We start from the raw sequence: 21,028 nt of genomic DNA on the forward strand, positions 1-21,028 counted from the left end.
TTTATAGTAGCTCATCTCACTCATAGTTCGGTTCTTAATTTTTTTTATTCACTATTGATTGTGTCTTTGTGTTAACTATTAAAATACACATAATTTTAAGCCTTTTCAGTGATAAATCTAATCTTAATTCATAAAGAATTAGTTTTATAACATGTATCCTTATCTGACCTATTTAGAATGTTGTTCGAAATATATTATGGCATAGACCGATAAGGTCAACTTTTTTCACGCATGTCAGTGATTTTGCGTGTTTTCAAATTATGTTTCCTGTAGTATTTTAGCAATGACTCAAAAAATAAGTGTTTGTGCCCCAAATTTTGAATACTTAAAAATGCACTGTTTTACAGCAAACAAACAAAAACAACATAAAAAAAAATAAAAAAAAATTTGTCTTGTAAAGTGCATTTCTAGTTTTACCAATGTTTATGCCAACATAATAATATAATATCATTAATTAATTTACGACGAGGAATTTTTATCATGCATGATGTACCAATTCATAGTCTCAATGCATTCCAAATTATGGGCCTTAACATTAAAAACATATAAAATGTACCTACGTCATGATAGATAACCAACAATTATCCTATTGATTTAAATTAAATATGCTACATTCGTTCTTAAAAACTTGAGTTCTGAATATATCACGAACTTACGAAAAGAATAATATATAGTTATTATACAATAAATGATAATATTATATATGTATATAATATATACCAATAGGCAATAGGAAACTACTAGAAAGAATAGTTGAATCCATTATATTATTGATTATTCAATACTGTTGAATAGCCGTAGGGTAGTGAAAAACGTACCAACTTGAAAATCTGATAGAAAACTAAATAACAATATAAATGATTATTGTTCCAATATAACCATAATATTATGTTAGGTATACAGTGTATAATATTGTATACAACATAAGCGTGCCCACTACCCAGACATTATGGTTTGGGTGGTCATAAATAATATATAAGTATTTAAGTTTATATTTAAATTCTGTTTCAACTATTCAGGAAGGGATAACATTTTTGAGCCATTTTTACGATAAAACGCTCATATTATATTATCAATCACATAAGATAAAATGTACTACAATATCACATGATTACACGAAATAAATTAATGTTACATATTATTTGCAAATTTTTAATACTATAATAGTTATTAAAACTACGAGTAAATAGTAGTCACTAGTCAGTAAATGACACTAAATGACTAAATGTACACTCATATAGTCCATACCAAGAACATTATAATTTATAGATAACTGGTACACCTATTTTTTTTAAATCAAACGTTAGCGGTTATTTTAGTATAAATATTATAAATCATAAGTCATAACCATTTTTTAATATAGATATATAATAATATTATGTTATATAAGGTACGTAACTTTTATTTTACGTAATACTTATTTTACACCTATAATATTAATATATATCTATTATACACATAACTGTGTACAAAAAAATGTTTACAGAGTACTCAACTGCCTACCCTGACTACTCATGCTTTTGTTATACACTTTTACCATATTTAATTTTTGAATAAATATATCGACTAATAATATTTAAGTGCTTACAAAACAATGTTTGTTGTATTTTATATTATAAGCATTTATGAATATTTAAACCCCATAATTTTAAGTAGTAAACAAGTCTATAGATAATTTATTTAGGCGTCAACTATCAAAGTTGTAGTATAACATTTTTTTTTTACTCATTCTGTTACTAGACCTGATCTAGTGATCTATTTGTATTAAAATGTATTATACAACTAATATAAGAACTATCTAATATTTAACAAACAGAAGTTAAGCAATGACTTGTTTTAGATGCAACACTTTCATAGTTTTCCAGTTTAAAGCCGTCTAACATATTATTAATTTGTTATTAAAATCAAAAATATGAATTTCACCAAAATAATAATGAATCCTAGTCGATATAAAAACACATAGTATTCGTATTAAAAAATAAAGTAGTAGATTTCTGAGTGTTGAAAATAATTTGAGTAAATGACGAACCGAATACATAATAATAAACTGTAATCAGATAATATAGATTATAGCTAGGTTCAAGTTTTTTTTTTTCTTAAATCTCAGTAACACGTAATGATTAAATTGTGGAGAGCAGTAATGTAGGTACATAAATAAACAAACAATAAAATATAATATACTATATTTCATGGTAGATAATACAAGAATTTTGCAAAGAAAATATTTACGTTATATGCATAATTTGTATTCAAGTAATAGGTATAGTAACAACTAGCATAATAGACTTTGTATTTTGTAACACACATTTTAAATAAGAAAAAACAATAATAGAGCAGGTATAAAATCGTGGCATAATATTTAGTTACATAAACACACAAGAGATTTTTTTTTATAAATAGACATTCCAATATCGTTGTAGATTCTATATGTCTACATGCGTAGATGTTTCTCCAGAGTTTTTACAAACGTAAAATATTATGCTAGGCGGTGGGAAGTGTGCCGGTGGCGGACTTCGGAGTAAGAAAACACGTCGTCGGGAGCATCGAAAAATCCAGTTCGTGAACCTTAGAAGTTTCGAGTAGTCAAAAAACGAAAAAAAAAATAACAAATTCATAACAATCAACCAAATCGGCGTGGCGCGGCGGTGGCCTGTGAGTATACCTACGGTCCACTCCACTCGGTGTTACGTCGCCTACGACTTAAAGTCGCATTCTTTTACGCGTGTACGTGTGGTGGGTAGGAGCGGGGGTTTGTGGAAAAGACAAAAAAAACCCAAACAGGTTCGAAGCAATGATTTGCGGTGGACGGCGGACGACCGTAGCTGATCGCGATCTCTCAGGATTTTTGGATTGTTGACACGCGTACGTGGAAAATCGCCGTGGCGGCAGCAGTGTCAGGTGGCGTGGCAGCGGCGGACCAATAGAAATACGACTCTGGGTGAGTATTTCACAACAATTAGTTGTTTCATTCTCTCGGTTAGTTTTTTTTTCGGACAACCGGTGCGCCCTCCCCCCACCGCCGCCGACCAACAGTGAGGTGGAGTCTGCCGCGGTGCGTTCGTTTTCGGTTGTTCCACGAAGACGCGACCCGACGGTAATATTATAATATTACTATATTTTCCTTTTGGCATGTATGCGTGAGCGTGCGTGAGTGCGTACGCCCCGCTTGCGTGAATGTGTGCGTGCGTGCGTGTTCGCACGAAAGAGCGAGCGAGAGAGTGCGTCGCGGAAACGCGGCGGCAACACGAACGAACCGTGGACGTACGGGCGGACGGGTGGGACGACTTGCGCGTGCGTGTGCGGTCGCGACCGACCGACCGATCGTGTTCGTGTGAGCGCGCGGGCGCGTGTGAGTGCGTCCGCAAGCGATGCCACGCGCGGCACGCACTCAGTAGAAACGCTGGTCCGGCTCCTCCACGCGCTTCGAAATTCGGCACTGTGCCGGGTTCACAACCGTGGCGCCCTTCGGCAGCCGCCGCTCCGCCATCGGCCGCGGTCGGCACGGCCAAAGAGGTAAGGAGAGGTAAATAGTCCGGGCTGGCTCCGTTCGGATTTCGTTCCTCGTCCCCATTAACTTAACCATTGTTGTGGTACTGTTTCGATCTTCGGCCGGTGCCGTTCGCGAATTTTTTTCGCCCTGCAAAAACGCGTATGCTTTAGACATTATCATTTATTAATTTATTATCATCATTATTATTATTATTATTATTATTTTTTTTAACTATTAATATTATTGTTATTATATTTTTATTTTTCGCCGTTTGCAAATACTGTTCGATAAACCTCATATCCTCCGAACTTTCACGCCGTTTTCGTATCGCACACTGTTCGTTATTTTTATTTTTATTTCGTTCGCTTTGGAATTTTCCGGAACACTTGCGCTCATGCATTTGTGCCCGAACCTTCGCGAAAATGTGCCCAACTTGAAGTTATAATATTATGTCAACGGCTGCCGTCGACGCAACCCTCTGACTCGATCCGACGTCACACAGTAGTACACACGTACCTTTGCTGCTCTACCAAGTCCAATTTCTGTGCCATTTGAACGAGTCAAAAATGATCGTCTGAAGTAAAAATCGCGACATGAATCATCAGCAAACAACCAAGGTGTGTACATTAGTTGTTTTTTATTTACCATTGTTATAATTGGAAAATGACACAACATACTGCGTATTAGTTACTGTTCAAAATACGTTTCATTAGGTTGTGTGTTAAGTTTTAAAAACAATAAATGTTATCTTTCCTGTTTTTTTCCAATACGTTTAAGAAAATTTTGAATTACAAATTTGCGGTATTTTTTCGAACATGAAAATGCTTAAATAAGTAGATCGAATTAATATCAAATTGGAGTGATTATTGAAAATTGAGTGACTTATATTTAAAAAAAAATTCTAAGTACCTATGTGTTAATCACAAATACCTACTTTTTGAGCTTCTTTTAGTACATACAGCTTAAAAATAAATAACGTGGCACCATAAATGTTTTTACCTGCACAAATATTCATGATAACATCGTTTCAAATTTTAGTTCAGTGGATTCAAAAGATTAAAAGTATTAAATATAATTTTTAAATGATTGTATGCATATAGGTAGAGAGGTACCTAGATACTTTCTTCTTTTTTAAATTATAATTTTACCAACGCATTAATCAATTGAATATGGTATTATCGCCGCGTATATATGGATTGAAAAAATAATTTGAAAGTTATATCTAATACCAATAATACTTATATTGGTAGTCGATGTGAAAACCGGAGCCAAAACATGCTGGAGATCGTGTTTATGAACTCGGTTGCGTAGTATACTCGTATTGCAGTAATTCTCAGTGAAATCATTGATCCTATATTTTAATTTTGATTTTGTTGCGATCTATGTCAATAAATCTTAATTTTGTCCTTACTAAAATATAATTTAAATATATCTTGACCTAAGTCAACAATACTTTTTTTGTTACTATATTTGTCAAAGAGCTAAGCCCGTAACATAAAATAAATAAATAAATATTGAAGCTTCAACTCGATATCTTATATGTTTTAACCAGCGACTAATACCAACATGAATCAGATCAATGACTGATTGTTATAATACAATAAATTGCTTAATGCCTCCAAAGATATAATATAATCATACACCCATTTAATAACAATTATGCTCTCTGATTAGATCGAGGATTAGATACTAAAGAAAACCATTTGTTGCTGCATTACTTAAATTAATAGTTTCATTGTTAACTGGGTGTTGTATTATGTACTTCTATAGTTATTAGCGACTGAATTCTATATGTCCTATAAGTTCCTACAGTTTGGGAAACGGAAAAACAGAACGAGTGCAATGAAGCATGTAGATGATATGTGACGTGGCGAATTACGTGTAGTATAGTTTGGCGTAGAGTTATAGTGGAGTTATTTGGCGAAGTTAAATATTATAAGTTATTAGTATAGATGGAAAGTACACTGGAAGTAGAGATGGGATTTTGTTGGAATATCATTTTCTTTCTGGTGTTCTAAATAGGTTCGCAAATGGATGATGTGTTTTAAGAAATACTGATAATTATTTTGTAATTTGTAATTAAAAATTATATTTTTTAGGCATTTTTAGGGAATTTTGCATTTTCGAAATTTTGCAATTTTTCAGGGCATTCAAATCTCATCCTTATACCTATATACAAGTTATAATAACTTATAAATTTTTTATTTAAACTGTTATTTTTAAATGTAATAGTCTTGAACATGTTTTTAAGAGAGTTTGTGCACTTTTAAAATCATAGTTTAAATTTTGATAGTTTGTTGAACAGAATTGCTAAATATTCAAAAAATGTTGTAAAATCATAATCAATACAAATATATAGTTATAAGAATAAAAGTATTTAGGTACCTACTATAATAGCGTACTAAGTTGTATGGACTGATTAAATATAGTATACAATAAATCAATACAATATCAATGCATATCAGGACAACGTTTGGTTTAATTTGTTATTAAATTTACATACATAATGTGAATATTGTGTAGCAACTAGCAATATAAGTTTCGTATAAAATAATATGTAAACAGTAATTTAATTTAAGTCTTGTTCTCATATGTCTGGACACTGAATTGGACTATTGGAGCGACATTTCCTGATTTTATTTCTGAACGATGGATAGGTTTAAAGGTTATCAGAAAACATTAAATTATTTTAAATTAAATGGTTTTTATTAGTAATTTATTACCACTCCGATAAATGACAAGAACACATTAAAAATTAGCCATTTTTAAATTATAATGCTCTGATAATAATTGTATTCATTATTCATTAATGTAAAGATATAAATATATAACACTAATAATAATAAAATAAATCAATAAAAATAATTGTTACTGATTTTTTTAAAATGTATGTTGATAATTTTAGTAGTAAATAATAAATTAGATATAAAAGAAATTATATTATTAAATTAGTTCATAATTTAAGATTTAAGCCTATCGTTCTATCGTGATATACTATATAATTTAATTCATTCAAAGTAGAGTTTTTTGATTATTGTAGGTATAATAATTAATTAGTTTGTGAAAGCTGATATCTATTTTACAATAAAATATTTTAATAATAAAAATATACACATTATAAGTAGGTAGTAGGTAGTACATTACCATAAAAACATTATTTCATATACACTGCGCGTGCAGTCGTCAAAACGCAGAAGTCAATGGGAAACGATAATAACTATAGTCCCTTGACTTGCGAATAAACATAACATAATTTGGAATTTTGGCGTTTAACTATTTATTGTATATTATATATTTTTATACTATTTATAAATTATTACGAGGTCTAGTTTAAACAAAACTATTAAAATATAAAATATTAATATTAATATCAACACAATTGTCCGCCAAGCTAAATATGGAATAATTAAATTAGGAAAAAGGTCGTACATTGCCAATTTATAATATTATGTTACGTATTACCTATTTAGGGTATTCTATATGTATTTTCTATGTTATACGGCGACAGGTAGCCGGTCTGCCGATAACGCGGCGCGCGTAATACGCGTGGAGCTGATACTGATCGTAAACGGTTACAAATTACAATGAACATTATATTTATGGCCCGTGTTTGTTTATATAATATATTATTATAATGTTTCTTCACACACTATCTATATGCGTCTCCCCTGTTTACGTTGAAATAGTATTGTCGTAATACGTATACACATCATAGGTACATTATACTCGTCCATATTGTTATCATCTTAGTCCTTTACCACATCACTTTGTTTTCTTTATTATTTTTTCTCATTGTCAAAACCGATAGCAAACCGGGTCTTCGAGCCGACATTTCGTGGATAATATCCGTCAATCGCCGGCCGGCTCGTGTACCGCACAATAATAACAATATAAACACACACCCATTTACAACCCCCTCCCAATCTCTTCGCATAATATTACCTACCCACCAGCCGACCCGACGCATTAGGGGTTGTTTTCGAGGGCAACGAACTCTCTTTCACACAAACGGGGCGTCGTCGTCGAACCGGGTAATACGATATATTAGTATATATATGTTATTATGAACGCACTTATACTTATTACTATGGTGCGTCGTGTAAGCGCGTACGACATGACCACCACCGTGGGCCAAGACTTCTACGGCAGTACGACACATACAAGCAGGAGAAAAAATTATAAAATGACTACGCGCAAAAAATATCGAAGCAGTGTACAACATAGTATAATATAATATGCGTATATAGGTGCTGGTTTTTTTTTTCGAAACCTTCGATGCCGTCTGTGTTTGGCGTATAGAGACAAAAGCGGCGGCGACTGACTACACGACGACCGTCGGTGGTGGCGGCGGCGGGGACAGCGTCTAAAAAAATAAATATATATATATATAATACAAAAGAAGCGAATTTCCAGTGCGAATAATAAATGTATTATTGTGTAGTGCGTGTCGGCGGCGACGTTTGTGGGTGGGAAAGGGTATTGTGGCGGGTTGGATTGGCGAGCGGGGTTCACATTATAATATTATACGAACGCGTTCCACACTCTCCGCCGCGTTGTCGAGGTCGGTGTTCGGGCGGCGGCGGCCTCGCGTGGCCGGGGAACCGTTCGCGGGGGCCACGTGTAGGCGTCGGACCAGCGTTTTTACCGACGGTGGAGGCCCACCTAAACGGCAGTCCGGCTCCTCCACAACCGCCGGCCCGCGCCGCCGCCGCACCGATGCATTGGGAAAGGTTACACTAGCCGCCGCCGCCGCCGCACGCATGTTCTGCACCGCGACTCCCGCACTCTCAGACGCCCGTATCGCCTAATGAAAATATTTCGTGTTACGATTTGCGCGTTGCATAACTATACACACTCCAATTCTGTTCCCACTACTGCCTGCATAGCAGAATCTCGCCGCCGTCGACGTACGCATAAAGCGATATTATTGTTATCTCGTTTTTTAAGCCGACTTTTTCATAACCGCGTCGACGACATTATATGCGCGCGATACGACCGACTGCAACAGCACTCATGATAATAGTTAAAACGTCCGCGTGTGACGTGTGTGCAGTGTGCACACTACTCGACACCACGCGACGATTGTAATAATTGGCGATAATAATAATTGTTTGTAGCTTTTTTTTATTTTTCCGTGACCCATTTATTATTATTATTATTAGTAGTAGTAGTAGTAATAGTAGTACTGTGACAATCTCACGACGGTATCAGCATACGAGCACTCGGTGTTACGCCGGGTCTCCCACATATGTCCGCCACCGATGTGGCCTATGCCATGTTATTATTGTTAATATTATGTACTATTATAATTTTATACGTTATGCGTATATCAAAAACTAATATGATATTATTATAATATTAGTACAATCACTATTGTTATTATATACTATTATACTATGCAAGCGCGCGATCATGTGTAATTTGTTGGGTTCATTTTTTTATCACTGTTCGCTCACTCTCTCTCGCTCTCCTCCCGTCCCGGTCTTTCACTCTTTCTCTCCATCGGCAATGAAACGTACGTTGCCTTCCTGCGTGCATGCGTAGTGCGTACTGCGTTTTCGACAAGAACAACAATAAAATAAAAATTCGGCAGATGCACACGCGCTTGCTCCCGAACGGCCGTGTCAACGAACCCCGGACCGTCCAAATGCAGGCGCGCCCCTTTTTTCGGAGAATAAACGCCGCCGCGATCGTTTTCGTCGTCGTCGTCGTCGTTGGTATCCCGACCCCAATGCCCGACTTATTGGCTCGCGTGTGCGTGCGCGGTGCGTGTGATTCACCGGGGTCAACGCACCGGTGTCCCGCGGTCGTTACTGCAGAACACGTCGTAACGAAAAAATCAAAACCTTGTTTTTCCTTTCTCGAAAAAAAAAAATCGTTCTATTAATACCGGCGACGATCATCGTCATTCGCCAAGGTTGTATAATGTTTTAATGATATGCGTTGGGACCAAGATGAGACACCCGCCACGCCGGCATTTATCGTGTGTTCTTTCGCGGGCGGCGGTCAGGGCTCGCGTTTCCCACACGACAAAACAACCCTATACTCCACGTGTACCCGGCAGGTGGGCTGATGCATCAGCAGCAGCTGAGGTCGGCGATAAGTTTTTATTCTTACCACAGGAATATTCTTTTAATATTATCGCTGTTGTTTTTCACCCCAATCCTCATACCTACCTACCCCATTCTTCACTGTGTAGTGTGCATATAGTCGCATGCAGGGGAACAAGGACGAATCGAGGGCTTTGTCGTCGTTCGATGACCTCCGTATTTTCGGGTTTGTTACGTTATTATTTTCCCCCTACGGTTCGCGAGCGTAAATACGCGCAGTGCGCTGCTCCACCACTTCCCCGCGCCGATTCCCTCGCGGGCCGGCGTTCGGCCGCGTTCGGTTCCAGTCGGCAGTCCGTGGTTCTTCTTATCGCGGGTGCGTGAGCACACACATATATCACTATATTTATACATAGGTATATATATACACAGTACTATATACGCAGCGCACGCACAAACGCACTCGGGAATAGGCTAAATACGCACGCACGCAATGCTATCGTCGCCGCCAAAGCACGAATCGCCGCTCGCGTGGGGAGGCACCATAACACCACAATAATACTCGACGACATAGGCAGTGTAAACGCGCGCGCCGTTGACGCCGCCGCCGCCACTGCTGTTTGCTTGCTTGCTCGTTCACTCGCTCGCTCGCGCGCGCACACGCACACACACGCACACTTGCGAACGTCCGTATACACGTGCCGCCGGGAAACCGAGAGAGGAGACCGTTTCGGACGGAACGCTCCCGCCGCCTTCGGGGCTTCAGTAGGCTGTTGACTGTTGGCCGCGGTCCCGCGACCGTGCGATAATATCGTATATTATATACTGCACGTCCGCATCATCGCGCAACATTCGTACCGCAAGCGTTCACCTGCATAGTCGCGTACTGCTTATCACGAGTTTTCACAATTTCCTAGTTTTTAGTTGTTTTTTCTCTATTAAATTTGTTTATCATTCATCTTTCTCTGCCGATCTTTCCATCTCCTCTTTTCGTTCTCTTCCCCTCTCCTAAGACGGCCGTGAGCAGCTGCACCGCTCGCATATATACAAAACATATGTATATTGTGTGAGAAAGAGAAAGAGAGAGAGAGAAAGAGAGAGTAACTGCATAGTTGCAGTATAGTCACTACATTATACTATTAGTCTCGTCTAGTCTCTGGTCCCGCGCGCTCGTCTCCCTGCTGTCAGTAACCACGGAGGAATGCCCCAGTGAAAAATGGCTCAGCTTTGGGACAAGTCGCAAAAACAGTGGATAAAAAATTTCTGGCTGAACCTCAAAAACAACAACAAAAACGCCGGCGGTAAGAACTATAGAAAAAAAACGCACGTTTTAATTTCAGTTTCATTTTTTTCGTTTATTATTCCCGTTGTCGTCCGATGTCATCGACACACACGCATTGTAGACTATTTACGGTTCTAATACCGAAAACGGACGACAGACGATTTTTTTTTAATTCTTTTATTTTTCAAATTTTTTAAGCACACCTTTCTAATACTTTGGTGTGCCAATGCAGTTTGCTTTGTCCAGAGACGTTGAATTTTGTTTACGTTTTCAGTTTTTGTTGAGAATAATAATTTTTTTTTTATTCCATTTGAATTCTGATGTAGTGATACGTAAAACTGTCTACGTTTGATGTGTATACTATTATAGATATATAGCCCGTATATAGTTGACGTAGCAAAATGTTACAATGTATTATATTCGCGATGTACACGTGGATATTCGGTTATGAATAATTATCGTCTTATGGTTATGAGTGATTAATTAACTACAATAAAATAACTATATTATATTCCTCGTTATTTTTTTTGTAAATTTTATAACTGTATTGTTCATAGGTATCATAGAAAATAACTTCAAATTAATTAATCGATAATTAATAACAGTTATACTACCAAGGATTGGAAAATAAAAATAAAAATAAGCATTATTCAATATAATAATTACTATTAAGTTCGTTATTAACTTGATAGGTATTTAAAAATACGTTTTAAATGTTTAACATTCAAGTAAAATTGTTATTGATATTTTCTATTAATAAATACCTAAGCAATCAAATTTTTATTGGGCATCATTTAATTAAGTACGAAGATATAATGTTTTTAATTTTTCGTCTTAAATATGAATTTTATAGATTTGATTATGATAAAATACAAAAGCGAAGAAAATTTTAATTTTATTAATATGACATTGTATGTACAAACTATAATAAATAATAATAATCTAAAAATTTATCTCGATTAATTATGTATACATTTTACCAATTTAAAATGAAATCTATTATATTTTTTTCCATGTTAATTTTATTTATTTATTAATTAAATGTTTATATTTTGATCACCTAATAGATTTTAATATTATTGTATTTTAAAGATACATTTTATACTTAAATTGTAGTGAGTAAGTTCCTTCATGATATACATTGAATTAATCATAAATTTAAGAGTTTATTAGATAAAATAGCAAGAAATAAAAAAATATGTGTAGATAAATAAATATAAAACCTGGATAAAACCTAAAGACAAGACTTTATTTTTTTGGATGGTCTTATGCATTATATTTTATTTGATACTTTTCAATTTATAGAAATTAATTAATAGTTTCCATAAGTATAGCAATAGCGAAGTAAAATACTAGTTGTAATTTAAAAATAAAATAATAATAGGTATTAAAAAAAACTGTATTATGGATTCAAAACTATTGAGAATATATTATTATATATATTTATTAATTGAATTAATATTATATTTAAAACACGTATTTTAACACTTATCTCAATTATTGTATATAAGAAACAGCTAACTAACTAACTGAAATGTTTCTATTTTTAATGTGCGTGATCTTTAATGTAAGACCTTTGCCTTGTTTTGCCTTTTAAATCATTCAATTAGATATATAGCCTGAAATAGTATTCGGTGATAGTATAATACCCTCCATAATAACAATAAACACTGGAAAGACACGATTAAGTTTTCTTATTGCCCGTGTTAAAGTGTTTTGATTGTAATTTATATGCACGCATGTACCAATAATAGTTGATCATTTTTAATCTCTTGTACCTATTAACAAAAATTATTTATTTTTGTAACTCATTTTACACCTACCTATTATATAATATTATGCTTAAGTACCTACCTATACACAACCTTGAAATATATTAACTTATCGTTATTTTTGTGGGGCGGTACGTAATAAAAGTTATATTATTATATGCCACGACTGGTGTTCCTATGTGTATTTCTGTATAGAAAAATAGGAAAAAAAATATTAAGTATAACATACCCTTTTTCTTTAAAAAGCATTTTGATTTAATTTGAAATATCATCGTTTTGTTTTTCTATATACAAGAATGTTGGTATGTCTAATAATGAAGTGTCCTGTAAGTAGGAATAATAATATAGCCATATAGGATTTATTCATAATATTCCAACTGTTAACGTTTCTTTCACGTCGATTTGTTTTGAAAATCTATCTACACGTTTCAGAATAGTGTTGAACTTTCGTAACTTCGTTATAATAAACATCCGGAAATTCGCGAGTTTCGCGTGGCGCGGCGTCACGAATAGGCAATTCACGGGCGTCTGCGTCTTGCGTGCAAAATACAGTATTTTGCTAATCTCCTCCCACATTTGTGATTTTTTTTATGCTACTGAATGCCGATATATTTTCATGTTCCACGTGCTCATTACTATCATCGTTATATACGGCTGGAATAATATCAATAAATCGATGTCAAGCAAACATTTCTTTGATTTGAATACACAACCGTCACACAACAAAAAGTAATTTTAACATTTTCTCCAAAAGTACGCCGTCGGTCCTCAGTACGACGAAGAAAAATAAAATTATTCTGTTTGTAATATAATATCTATACATATTATAAATATTATATACCCCGCAGCCTGCGTGCTCTAGACAGGTCATCTGTACTGTAGGTATGAGTAATGAATATTATATTGTATAAAACACGGTTTATTTTTATTTCCACAAAATAACTGACTATGAAATATACACAGGGTGATTCATTTAACTGGCTACACACATTTTTGGTAAATTGTTGTGTTTTGAAAATACTAATAACATTTATAATTTAAACTCCCTATATTTTTATAAAAAAAATCAAATTTTTATCTTAATGGTATTATTACCTACTTATTATAAGGTTTATACAAAATAGCGAAGAGTATAAAAATATATAAGTAATATTGTTATGATACAATGGTTCTATAACATACATATTCCAAAGATACAACAATTTACCTTAAAAATGTGTGTAACCTAATGCACTCAATTTATTGGGTATATGAATATACTGGATGACATAATTTTAATACTTTAGTGTAATATCCAAACTATTTCTGCAGTATGCACTCAACTCATTGTCTGTACAAACTGTTTGTTCATGTATAATAATACCTTCTCTCACTGTCCTTAAAAACCAATACAAATTATGAATTAATTTCAGCAATGACAAGAGAGTTTACCGTGTGAAAAAAATACTGTAGTACCTACGTAAATGCGTCAAACAATTAACGTGCATTATAATATATAGCTGGAATCATTAATCGCACGTATCTCCACACAGTAAGCTTTTATACTTAACGACCCGTGCATAAATACGACACAATGATGCGACAACGATTATATGAAGAGTGTATAACAATAATACTATTCTAAACATTATTTCATCGAAAATAAAACGGCAGTGGCGCGTCGCTTTGTGTACTGATATAAGTTTATGCGTTTATACATTACAACCGTATTTCACGTATTATAAAGGCGTGAGCTTTTAAAATATTACAATATGCACACACACAAATATTAAATTATTACTGCGAGCCTAATATGATATCTATTATAACATATAATATAATACAACACTCGGGGAAAGGATATTTGTCCAGTTGTACGACATGTCGACATTATTATTATATTACTATGTACAATTTGATCTAATAAAAATCGCATCGTGTTGCCATGTTTCTTTTAAGCGTTGTAATTGTGAGTTTTGACTTTGGTCTTTGTGTTCAATTTTGAAAATAAACTACTTATGTGATACATAATGTAATATAATTGGTCAAAACTAAATGAGTATCTTCCACAAAAATTATTCCATATAGTCTCGTACACACGCAAAATATGATACAACCACAAAATAGATGTTTATACTTCGGTAACCCACCCTTTCAAGCTGCGTGTATGGTGTATGCGTAAAATTGTTTCACAAGTAGAAACCTATATTGAAGACCAGCTGATATATAATGAATGTTGGCATTATTACGTCTTCCTAATGATACAAAATGTAAACACGATGTAGGCGCAGAGATTATAAAACCGGCATGTTAAATATTATATAACAGTTATAACTTATAAGCTATTATTAGTTAAATATAATCAATTCAATATTATAATAAATCACTAGGTATTATTTAAAACAAATAAAATAAACTTATTAATGAAAATTATAGGTATGGTCCCAGTATTTAGTTTTGTGTGACTTATTTGTTCACCTTGTACCAATCATATACCGTGATCGTTAAATAGAGATAACATGACATTTTGTTTTTTATTTATGTTTATAGAAAATGTTTTGGGTCATGTATCCGAAATGGTAGAACTTATCAATGGGGAAATGCCAATATTGAGTTCGTCTGGTGGAGGAGGATCGACAGAATTTGTTCGTGTTGGCATTGACTGTACTCTCAGCCCGTTGAAACCAGCCACTGCTACAACGGGAACCCTACACAATCAACAACAACAACAACAACAACAACAACAACAACAACAACAGCAACTGCACCAAAAGACGGCTATCGACGTCGCAGAAAACGCTTCCGAGGGATCGGCGGCGGCGGCTATCAAGCGCGTGGTGTGCAGCCCGGATTTGCCGGTGTTTACCATAACGCCGGTGGTCGAAGAGGCGGCCGTGACCATCGACTCGGCTAAGACGGCGGCCGCGGCGGTTGCGGCCGAGCCGGCTGTACTTCCGTCATCTCACACGGCCACTGCGGCGTCCGACAAGTCTTTGCAGTGCAACGTATGCCACAAGGTATTCATGCAGAAAAACGCTTTTCAAAATCACTTGCGATCTCACGTGAAGGACACGACAACGGACGGCCCGTTTCAGTGCAACTACTGCAGCAAGTCGTTTACAGTACCAGCTCGGTTGACCCGACACTACCGAACGCACACCGGTGAAAAACCGTACAAGTGCGAGTATTGTGACAAACCGTTCTCGGTCAAAGAGAACCTGAGCGTGCACCGGCGTATCCACACCAAGGAGAGGCCGTACAAATGTGATGTGTGTGAACGGGCGTTCGAGCACAGTGGCAAGTTGCACCGGCACATGCGCATACACACTGGTGAACGGCCACACAAGTGTTCGTTCTGTGACAAGACGTTCATCCAGAGCGGCCAGCTGGTCATTCACATACGCACTCACACGGGTGAAAAACCGTACGTGTGCAAAACGTGCGACAAGGGGTTCACGTGCTCCAAGCAGCTCAAAGTGCACACACGCACGCACACAGGCGAGAAGCCGTACTCGTGTGACATATGTGGCAAGTCTTTCGGCTACAACCACGTGCTCAAGCTCCACCAGGTGTCGCATTATGGCGAGAAAGTGTACAAGTGCACGATTTGCAATGGCACGTTCACGTCCAAGAAGACCATGGAGAGCCACATCAAGAGTCATTCGGACAACGGTGGAAGTGGAGCGGTTTCGGCCGCCGCGGCTACCCAGGTGACCGGCAGTGCTGCTGCGGCTGCGGCCGCGGGTGCACTGGTCATCACTGTGCAGTCTTCGTCCAAAAAAGAAGCGGCATCCGAGGGTGAGACTTCGTCGAGCTGCGGTAGCGATAAGGAGAACAACAAATCAACAGTGGCCACGTCCGCTGCGGTATTGCTTCAGCTGTCTGACGAACCGAAACGCACCAATCTACTCCTGCAGCAGTCGTCGGCTGCTGTAGTAATGGTTCGGGAAGACGATGATGGTGGTGTTGGAAAATCCGATGATGACGAAGATGACGAGGACGAAGAGGACGATGACGACGTGATGGTGATGGGTGCCGCTGACGTAGACACTGAACTTAACAAGCTGTGTCAGTACTTATACCCCAGGTTACCAGGCAGAAACCGGAAACGTAGTGATTACGACGATGACGAAGATGACGATGAATACAATTGTGACCAACCTCCGAGTCCAGCAAGCAGCTCTTCGGGCTCGATGACTCTCACCATGGACGTGTCGCCGCCACCAATCACTCGTCGACACCAATTTCAACAACAACAACAACAACAGCAACAGCAACAAAACCAACAACAACAACAACAACAACAACAGCAACAACAACAACAGCAACAGCAGCAGCAGCAATTACAACAACAACAGCAGCAACAGCAACAACTTCAGCAGCAACAACAACAACAACAACAACAACAAAAACAACAACAGCAACAGAAATTGCAACAGCAACTGCAACAACACCACCTACAGCAACAACAACAGCAGCAACTCCAACAACAACAACAGCAGCAGCAGCAACTACACCAACAGCAGCAGCGACAACACCAACAGCAGCAGCAACAGTCGTTCCACACGATGCAGACAGCTGCACAACAACAGCGACAGCAGCACGTGGATTACGTCATGATGATGGCTAGCGAAGATCGCGCAGTCGTATCGCCCGTCCGGTACACCACCGAAGACGATACCGTGGATATGCCACCCTTGGTGTCATTGACCACGGTGCCGTCGCCGCCACCACCGTCACAACCGTCGCCACCGCCGCCCGCGCAACCCAACGATCGGGATCACTTGAGCCTGCCACCGCGGAAACGGTCAAAAATGATACTCAAGTCGATGGAGACCACCGCCAAGAAAGAGGCGCAGTGCAGCCGCTACAGTTCGGTAATACAGTACGCCAACAAAGCCTCAATTTAAACGTAAATGATCGTAGTATATAATATATTTAATAATATTATCATCACAATTTATTATTATTTTACTTATTTATAATATTACTATTATTATAACTGCGTATTAGAATAATTACTATAATAATAATTATTATTATGTGACTATCCCAAATCTTAATATTATTTTTTCGCAACGTACGTACACATTATACAATAACGTGGAACTTTATTTGCCCAAATGATAATAGTCAAGTTTAATATTATTATTTTACGTCATTAGTGTTATAGAAAGGAAACATTTATTATTTTAGTATCTGTGATATGATAATACATTATTTACCAAAATATTATTAAGTGAACCGTGCCACTGGGCGGGGGAACGACGTATAGGAAGGGTTCCGATAGTTGTTATCAAAAAACAGGAGTATAAATATATATAATTATTATTATTTTCTACGTTTTAGAACTAATTGTATTATTATTATTATTATTATTATTATTATTATAATTATTATTATTTATTTTTTAACAAATATTTCGATTCTTCGTACGCGTTTCCCTTGGACGTTCCTTTCGTAAATAGTTAAAAAAAATATGCTGTTATGCATTATTTCTTTTTTTTTTATTCAATTTTAGTCTATATATTACTAATAATATAAAATAATATAGAATAATGAAATCATACGGGTAGTAGTTAATTACATTCTCTCGCTAGAGGAACAAAAAGTCTGTCGAGCAGTTTTTGCTATAATATAATTATTATTAATATTAAATTGCATATTATTTAAACACTATTAAAATGCAACAAGTTGTGTAGTTTCATTGTTTTATTTCTTTTACTAGGTGCATAGGACTAAGTTTAGTAATTATTAACGTAATTAAAATAATACAAAATGGAAAATCATCTACCTCATTTGTATGCCTTATATATTAATTGCCTATAATTAGAAAAAAACAGTACAAATCATATTATCCTAAAGTGACGAAACTCACTGAGGACCAATTTATATTTAAATTATTATTATATTTATTGTGTGTGAAAATAATATATGCGTGTATGTGTGTGTGTGTGTGTGTGAGAGAGTATTTGTACTCACATTCACACATACACATAACTTACAGTAGACGTTCGATATTATTCGAACTTCAACATCACGAATTTTTCGAACACGTCGAACTTAATCGTATCTTTTTTTCTTTTGTTGGCCTTCGAGATTCTATTGAGTCTACTGTACTATAATAATTTAATTTAATTGTAAACAATTTTTTTAATGTATATCAGCGTCAATCAACAATATGTATTTTGTTAGAAATTATTTTTTAATATGTAAATACATTGACTGTCTTCGTATTTGTGTATAATATACAATATTACAATAAGTACAATGTGTTATATAATAATATATAGATACGAAGTGTATGTAAATGTACTGATTTTGGATCTCTTAATATCTCTGTAAAACCTGTAGGAACGCATTAATATTATTCTACAAAGAAATATGTTGCATTTAATGTTCCTACGATAAAATCATTGTTAATTAGTCCATACCTTTACAATGTTGATTATTACACATAAATATAGATCAATTATTATGTTTACCGTTACGAGAATATTAAGTACGACCTAGAAACATCTGTGTTTTACGTATAAAAAGAGAGAGAAAAAACGCTGTAATTTTGAACAACTATACATTATATATTATATATATATATATATATATATTATATACGTTGTAAACGTTATTATTAGAATATAATAAACATTTATAAATATATAGTTTATATTTGAAAGACACTAATAATATAATTGTCGTTTAAGTAGTTTTTTAAAATATCTATATGTTATAAATATTTATTTGTTTATAATTATTTTTATTTTTTGCATTAATTTAACTTATTATATTATAATACGGGTAAAACTTGTTCAACTGATGGTGCAAATACATAATATACTTATAGTGAACATTAATGTGACCTCGTAAGGAGTAAGTGCTTTTTTCATTCTTATTAATTTGGTTTATCATTGTTTGAAAAAACAAAAACAATTATTATTATTATAATTATTATTTTTATTATTATTAAATAGGTACATTATTATGAATATTATTATTTTTTAATTTTTAATGTAGCTAATATAAAAATCTTTTATCATTGTTTAAAACTTCTAAAACCATATATGTGTGTTGTGTGTCAAAAAGTATGGAAACTTTTGTTAACGTTATTATTTCATTTGTCGGTGTTTCCCTAGTTTTTGACACACTATATATATACGGTTTTTGGCGTACTGTGACGATGGAAATTTGTTTGTATCCCTACGTATGTACAAATATTATGTAGCCATTACATTTATATACTACCTATAGTTTAATGTTTAGTCTTTAGAAATACTAAATTTTAGTGTTTATAGAATAGTATAATATTCATTATTATCATTTTTAAATTTTTTTTCCTTCTGTTTTTGAATGTTTGAAATGGATTGTATTTTACATTGTGCAGACTTTATTCGAAAATAAATATCAAGTACCTACCTCATTAATATAACAAAAAATTGTGTGTACTTTTTTAATTGACAATGTTTGTGCCCGGCATTGAAGTCTCATCAAGCCGAGAGCTATCATGGGAGATCTGCGTGCACAAATCGCCGTTTTACAACGTGACCGAGACCGTACCGAGTTCCTATAACTAAAAGTGTATTATTAGTTTGTCTCAACATTTTTGGTATTTTGTTCTCGATACTCGTTCAAACGTTATCAGGAATACTAATTTTGGAAGCTCATGATGATGATGATGATTGCCACCACAACTGTATTATTTTATATACAAGAGTTGTTCTTGTTTGAATCTGAACAACAGCGGCTTGGACCATTATTATTATATCTTCACACTGTCACCGGTCACGATGATACCGGTAACTACTTCCATCTAATTTTCATTGAATAAAAAAATTCGGCTGTTGGAATTACGCAATCAGTTCCAGAAAAGTTAACAAATTATTGTTGATTGAAGTTTTAATCCATTGTGGTACGGTATATGGACTATATTTATAATGTTACAAGTATGAAGTAGGTACCTACCTACAAAGTACAAGTACACTAAGTCGGTAAGTTAAACTGATAAACTATAGTAGCTAATGTGCTAATGTTAATAGCAATATTATATGATTACTGATATATTATAACGTATATACCATATATATAATTACCATTATAATAATATTATCAATAATATGGTCGTTGACCTCTTATGACTTATGAGTCTTATGTACCAAATTTAAGATGTTGAGGCTTTGGAGTCCCTGGATTCAGAAAAAAATAAGCTATAATTTGATAATGGACTATTGCATAATATTTTCATCTCAGAATTAATGAAAACTTATAAATAAAAACTTCCACGTGTTGGTGTGTTCTACCTACTATAGTTAATGGTTTATGAAATACCTTCTATGTGATTAAAAGTGTAAATGTGTAATTTGCATTAATCAAAAAATCTGCTAGGTGACATTAAAATATCTTCCTAGTATGCTTAAAAAAAAAACAAAATAAACCATTACAAAATGTTGCAAATACTTGA

The 21,028-nt window shown here is 34.9% G+C and overlaps 1 protein-coding gene across 2 annotated transcripts; it reads left to right on the forward strand.

Annotated features, from left to right (window-relative positions):
• The first annotated feature begins 2,988 nt into the window (after positions 1-2,988).
• Positions 2,989-19,210, forward strand: LOC100159203 (zinc finger X-linked protein ZXDB). 2 transcript variants are annotated; one of them, XM_016807414.2, is made up of 2 exons: positions 2,989-4,107; positions 15,124-19,209. In XM_016807414.2, the coding sequence occupies exon 2, from the start codon at positions 15,150-15,152 to the stop codon at positions 17,481-17,483; it is 2,334 nt and encodes a 777-aa protein (XP_016662903.1). In that variant the 5' UTR covers positions 2,989-4,107; positions 15,124-15,149; the 3' UTR covers positions 17,484-19,209. The 2 variants fall into 2 exon arrangements, with proteins under 2 accessions (XP_016662903.1, XP_016662902.1); XM_016807413.2 differs by lacking the exon at positions 2,989-4,107 and adding an exon at positions 7,980-10,841 and having other exon boundaries at positions 15,124-19,210.
• Positions 19,211-21,028: the final 1,818 nt, after the last annotated feature.

Source organism: Acyrthosiphon pisum, chromosome X (genome assembly GCF_005508785.2).
Source record: "Acyrthosiphon pisum isolate AL4f chromosome X, pea_aphid_22Mar2018_4r6ur, whole genome shotgun sequence".
NCBI classification, from domain to species: Eukaryota; Metazoa; Arthropoda; class Insecta; order Hemiptera; family Aphididae; genus Acyrthosiphon; species Acyrthosiphon pisum.

What these genes read in the sequence shown, in the direction of transcription:
- LOC100159203 (XM_016807413.2), top strand. Translation starts at nt 10,757, where the DNA reads ATGGCTCAGCTTTGGGACAAGTCGCAAAAACAGTGGATAAAAAATTTC. An exon ending in CAACAACAAAAACGCCGGCG is followed by an intron (nt 10,842 to 15,123) that starts GTAAGAACTATA and finishes TTATGTTTATAG; the next exon opens with AAAATGTTTTGGGTCATGTA.